The following is a 6449-nucleotide window of genomic DNA, read 5'->3' on the forward strand; positions in this document are numbered from 1 at the left end:
ATCCTCTCTGCAAACCCCAATCCCTTCTAGCACTGATAATGTTACCTAGTTTGGGCAATGAAAGCTCTGCAAGAAACAAACAAGCTCAGATAATACTAAGGACCCCACATTCTCCACTTTCTCCTTCTCCTTCTCCTCTCCTTCTCCTCTTCTCCTTCTCCTCCTCCTCCTCTTCTCCTTCTTCTTCTCCTCCTCTTCTCCTTCTCCTTCTCCTTCTCCGCCTCCTCCTCTTCTCCTTCTCCTCCTCCTCCTCCCCCTTCTCCTTCTCCTCCTCCTCCTCTTCTCCTCCTCCTCCTCTTCTCCTTCTCCTTCTTCTCCTCTTCTCCTTCTCCTTCCTTCTCCTCTTCTCCTCCACCTCCTTCTCCTCTTCTCCTTCTCCTTCTCCTCCTCCTCCTCCTCCTCTTCTCCTTCTTCTCCTCCTCTTCTCCTTCTCCTTCTCCTTCTTCTTCCTCTTCTTCTTCCTCTTCTTCTCCTTCTTCTTCTCCTCCCCCTCCTCCTCTCCGCAAATCCCACTCCCTTCTAGCACTGATGATATTACCTAGTTTGGGTCATGAAATGTCTGCAAGAAAACAACCAAGCTCAAGGAGCACCAAGGACCTCCCAGAGCTGGGAGAGAAAGAGAGACTCGCTCAAGCTCAAGCAGTTGGCATTGTGTCTCACAGCAGACCAAGACTCAACGTTTCTCAGTTTCTACCTCACTGCCTTTAAGCTCTATACCAAACTGGCTACCTCTGTGTATCCTAGGCATAAAAAACGCTACCTTCACACAGCGATAAGCAAACATAAAGTGCTCTTGCTGGCAAGGGCTGGGCTATTCGATGACCTGATGGAGAAAAGACTGCAAGCATTGGCTTTTGCTTTTTCTCTGAGAGCTTGCTGGATGTTTACAAGAAGAAGAGAGAGAAAAACAGAAGATAATGCCATGCATTTTTAATTTCCTTGGAACAGTGGTGGGTTTCAAAAATTTTTACTATTGGTTCTGTGGGTGTGGCTTGGTGGGCGTGACATGGCTTGGTGGGTGTGGCAGGGAAAGGATACTGTAAAATCTCCATTCCCACCCCACTCCAGGGGAAGGTTACTGTAAAATCCCCATTTCCTCCCGATTAGCTGGGACTTGGGAGGCAGAGAATAGATGGGGGTGGGGCCAGTCAGAATTTTTACTACCGGTTCTCCAAACTACTCAAAATTTCCACTACTGGTTCTCCAGAACTGGTCAGAACCTGCTGGAACCCACCTCTGCCTTGGAGCAGAGCTAAGGTGATTCCCTCTCTCTCATTTCCTATGTGATTTTTGCACTGGAACATTGGACAGTGGTTTCTCTTAAAGACAGGTCTCTGGTCTTAACTTGTCCCCATCCTAAACCCTAGTACTAAACTACATTTCTAAATGTAAGAGCCGAGTGGTTAGAGTTTAGTACTGCAGCTACTTCAGCTGACTGCTAGTTCAGCAGATCAGCGGATCAAATCTCACCGGCTCAAGGTTGACTCAGCCTTCCATCCTTCCGAGGTGGGTAAAATGAGGACCCAGATTGTTGGGGGCAATATGCTATTTAGTATACTGTCTTTGGTGTAAGCCGCCCAGAGTCCTCGGAGAGTGGGCGGCATAGAAATATGACTAATAATAATAATAATAATAATAATAATAATAATAATAATAATCCCTAGTAAGACTACACCTGGAATATTGCAACCAATTTTGGTTACCATACTACAAAAAAAGATGTTGAGAAAAAGTTCAGAGAAGAGCAACTAAGATGATCAAAGGCCTGGAAGACTAAAACATATGAGGAACGGTTGCTGCAAGATTTGGGTCTGGTTAGTCTAAAGAAAAGAAGAATTAGGGGTGACATGATAGCACTATTCCAGTATTTGAGGGGCTGCCACAAAGAGGAGGGGGTCAAATTATTCTCCAAAGCACCAGAGGACAGGACAAGAAACAGTGGATGGAAATTCATCAAGGAGAGAAGCAACGTGGAATTAAGGAGAAACTTCCTAACAGTGAGGACAATTAATCAGTGAAACAGAAGTTGCCTCCAGAAATCGTGGAAGCTCCATCACTGGAGGTTTTTAAAAAGAAACTAGACAGCCACTTATCTGAAATGGCATAGGTTCTCCTGCTTGAGCAGAGGGCTGAACTAGAAGACCTCCAAGGTCCCTTCCAGCTCTATTCTGTTCTGTTCTGTTCTGCTCTACTCTGCTCTGCTCTGCTCTGCTCTATTCCCATTCGAGAATTTAAATTTGATGCTAATCTTTCCTCTTATGGGGAAACCCATGCTTCTCTATCTTATATAGCATGAAGGATGGGTCAGCTCTTTAAAGCAGCTCTATCTTTGTTCAGAAACATGAAAAAAAGAAGTATCTTTGAGTTGAGTTGCATTCTTTGGCACCTCAGAGACCCATCCTTGCAGAGTTTGGGACGACCAGATAAAGAATGTTTTTGATCACAAAACCTTGCAGTTCCTTGGGAATTGTAAGTGCCCTTCCATTCAAGTCCTAAGCATCCAAGAACTTAGTTTCCAAGTTGAGATGCTGGAATTGTAAGAGCAATTTCTATAATGGCACTTTCTGATAAAGAGGGAAGAAGATGTAATTAAGCAGCATGTATGTGAGGATTCCGGGAGCAATTCAAGGATAGAAACAGCTTGTGATAGACTTCTGGGTGCTGGGCAGGGACTTGAACTTTTCTTTGGGTGGGGAAAACCTGGAAGCTTTCAGATCTGGGTTTTCCCAGATGTGCCAATGTGACATCTCTAATAAAATGGAGCTTTAAGTAACTTCAAGCCTCCAAGCTTTCTTGCATTGGAAGCGTTACTTGGAACCCAGACATTAACCCAAATCTGCATTAAAACAATTCATCAGCTCCCCAGAACCTGGGGTGCTGTCCAGGGTCCTGAGCCCCAAGCACCAACCTGAAACCGGGCAGCATGAAGACTCAGGGAAGATGGAGCATGAGAAAAGGCAGAACGGTAGCTTTGGGGGCTGCCTGAATGAGCAGCAGGGTCCTCAAATGCTTGGCAGTGGACTGGATCAGCAGCGAAGGGCACCTGGCTGAGACGCGCGCAGCCGGCGCCCAGTGATCTGGGCTCAGCCGGGAGGAGCCATGACACAGCCCTTTCATGAGCCACTTCCTACATGGTGAGGACCTCTTTCCTATCTTGCTGGGGAAAATACATGTAGCCATAATATGGCTGGAAGACATGTCCCTCAAATGCATTGTGGGAAATTTAAAAATGCATTGCCTTAGTATAATCTCTGGTGCAAACAAAATACTGTCAGGAAAAGATCTTGAGATGTTCAAGAACGTGGAAGGATGAAAGCAGACAAGTACGTGACCTTGAGCTCTCTGTCCATCTCCTCATCTCCATCTAAACCTCCTCTTTCTAAGAAGTTTTGAAATTCAGAAGTTCGTCCCGGGCATGAACCTCTCTGACCTCTTTTGTTTACAGTTTGAGAGTGATCTGATGGTGTCTCCTCTGTGTCTAATAAATCTATAGTTTAAATGCAGTTGATCCCTGCTTTCTCAAGATCCTTGGTGGGTAGACTGGGTATTAAGACAGAAGAGATCATGTCAGCCAAAATGTAACCCCTCCTGCAAAGTTGATTCCTAAGGAGAGAAATAAAGTTCTCCATCTCCTCATTCCAAAATTGCATATGAAGTCTTCTAGAAAAGACCCCCAAAATGTTCATATCACAGGCCTGTTATGTTGTCCTTTTCATCCTAAATTGCATGAACAGAGGGATACAATCAAGATCAAGGTTGGTACTAATACCACTCTATAAAGCCTTAGTAAGACCCCACTTGGAATACTGTATCCAGACTTGATCACCACATTATAAAAAAGATGTTGAGACTCTAGAAAGAGTGCAGAGAAGAGCAACTAAGATGATTAGGGGACTGGAGGCTAAAACATACAATGAACGGTTGCAGGAACTGGACATGGCTAGTCTAGTGAAAAGAAGAATCAGGGGAGACAGGATAGCAGTCTTCCAATATTTGAGGGGCTGCCACAGAGAGGAGGGGATCAACCTGTTTTCCAAGGCACCCAATGGCCAGACAAGGAATAATGGATGGAAACTGATCAAGGAGAGATTCAACCTAGAAATAAGGAGGAATTTTCTGACAGTGAGAAAAATCAACCCATGGAACAGAAGTTGCCTTCGGAAGTTGTGGGAGCTTCATCACTGGAGGTTTTCAAGAAGAGACTAGACTGCCATTTGTCAGAAATGGCATAGGGTCTCCTGCTTGGGGGCAGGGGGTTGGACTAGATGACCTCCAAGGTCCCTTCCAACTCTGCTCCCTTTGTTGTTTCTGAATACACTGAGCAAGTTGACCTTTTGGTCTGCAGATGGCACCTAGGAACTGCTGTCCATTTCATCTCCTTTTTTTTTTTTTTTGATCATCCTGGCTGCCATAACCGTTCATGGGAAGATTCTCGTCAACTTGCTAAGAGGCCCTTTGAGGCAGGCTGCTATCTTCACTTTAAAAAGCAATCAATGCGTGTAACTGAAATAAAGACATATTTTTCCACCGTTGATCCCACTTTCACCTTCCCTGCATTGATTTATGGATTAAGAACTCTTGCCAGGGAGGCTGCCTCTAGTATTGTGCAGGAGGCACACGTGTGGGTTGAGAAAAATAGGCATCAGGCTGTATTATTCTCTATTCCGCAGCAGATAGTTGCAGAATAATAAACTAGCAAATCAGAGCCCCTGGTCTTTTGCAAAATTAAGAGCCCAATGCAACCTTCCTTACCTTAAACTGGATGTCATTCTAGGACTCTAATTCACCAGCATCAGGCTACAGACTAGGTGAATTGCAAACTTTCCTTACCATTTCCTTTGGCATTGCTGTAGATGGACTTTCTGCAATCGCATTCTGCATAAGCAGCAGCAACAGTCCAGCAGCTGCAAGGAACTTCATCTTCTCGGTCTTGACTGATGTGAAGAAGGCAGGAGAAGGAAGCCCTCTTTATAGGGCCGGCAGGGTATTTCCCCGCCAGAAGCTCCAAGTCAGAAGGAGGAAGTTACACAACTCCTATTCACAGTGGTGCCAACACAGGTGGGTGATAACACTATCAAATGAGTCACGTTCCACCACAAACTGTACAAAAACCTCTTTGTTCTTTGTTCCATGTTCCTTACTCATCAAGGCCAGTCACGGTGGTCAGAATTTTAGCCACGTGCTTCTAAAAGATAAGTAAATGCAGGAAATGGAAGATCCATCATTTTATGCAATATAGAGATGAGAGAGAGAGAGAGATGGAAAGAGAGAGAGAGAGAGAGAGAGAGAGAGAGAGAGAGAGAGAGAGAGAGAGAGAGAGAGAGAGAGAGAGATGATAGATTAGAGAGAGAGAGATAAAATAGATGGATGGGAGATGGGAGATAGATAGATAGATAGATAGATAGATAGATAGATAGATAGATAGATAGATAGATAGATAGATAATAGATAGATAGATAGATAATGGATGGATAGATAGATAGACAGACAGACAGACAGATAGATGAGAGAGAGAGAGATAAGAAAGATGGATGAGAGAGATGGATCAGAGATGGATGAGAGATGACAGATAGATGATAGATAGATGATAGATTGAGAGGGGGAGAGAGAGATGATAGATAGATGATAGATAGATAGATAGATAGATAGATAGATAGATAGACAGATAGATAGATAGATAGGAGAGAGAGAGAGATGGATGAGAGAGATGGATGAGAGATGGATGATAGATGATAGATAGATGATAGATAGATAGACAGACAGACAGATAGATAAGAGAGAGAGAAATAAGAGAGAGAGAGATGGATGAGAGATGGATGAGAGATGATGATAGATAGATGATGATAGATAGATAGATAAGAAAGAGAGAGATGGATGAGAGAGAGATGGATGATAAATGATAGATGATAGATGACTAGATAGATAGATAGATAGATAGATAGATAGATAGATAGATAGATAGATAGATAGATAACAGACAGACAGACAAACAGACGGACAGACAATGGTAGTGATAGATGGATGCGAGAAAGAGATGAGAGAGAGAGAAAAGAGAGAGAGATAGAGAGATGGAAGAGAGAGGGGGAGAGAGGGAGAGAGAGAGATACCAATTCAACACATATACTGTAATTTACCATTTGTTTAGATTGGGCATTCATTTCTGTAAACAAATTAAAAACATTCTCCCCAGACTGCAAAACTGCATCTTAATATTATTATTCCCACCCGTCTCCAGAATTATATCTAGGACTTTGGCTATATTTCATATTTTTTATGGATTGTCCTATTTCAGAAGTTATGTCCATAATGTGCAAAAAAAAATCATTATGTCAGGAAGTATGGGTTTTTCTCTCCATATTTTCTAAGGGAGCATTATTTACGGTGCATCAAAACCAGATTAAATTGCTGCAGATGTCTGCGAGTCAAGAGAGGGGGAAAAAAGCATTTTT

The 6449-nt window shown here is 43.4% G+C and overlaps 1 protein-coding gene across 1 annotated transcript in view; it reads right to left on the bottom strand.

Moving 5' to 3' along the window:
- OLFM4 (olfactomedin 4) overlaps window positions 1–4977 on the bottom strand; it is a 56443-nt gene extending 51466 nt beyond the window's left edge. Inside the window, exon 1 of the mRNA XM_060686516.2 lies at window positions 4831–4977. Coding sequence (XP_060542499.2) covers window positions 4831–4920 — 90 coding nt within the window. The 5' untranslated portion in view covers window positions 4921–4977. The remainder of the gene's footprint in view (window positions 1–4830) is intronic.
- Window positions 4978–6449: the final 1472 nt, after the last annotated feature.

Source organism: Pantherophis guttatus, chromosome 5 (genome assembly GCF_059756535.1).
Source record: "Pantherophis guttatus breed Tessera chromosome 5, ASM5975653v1, whole genome shotgun sequence".
NCBI classification, from domain to species: Eukaryota; Metazoa; Chordata; class Lepidosauria; order Squamata; family Colubridae; genus Pantherophis; species Pantherophis guttatus.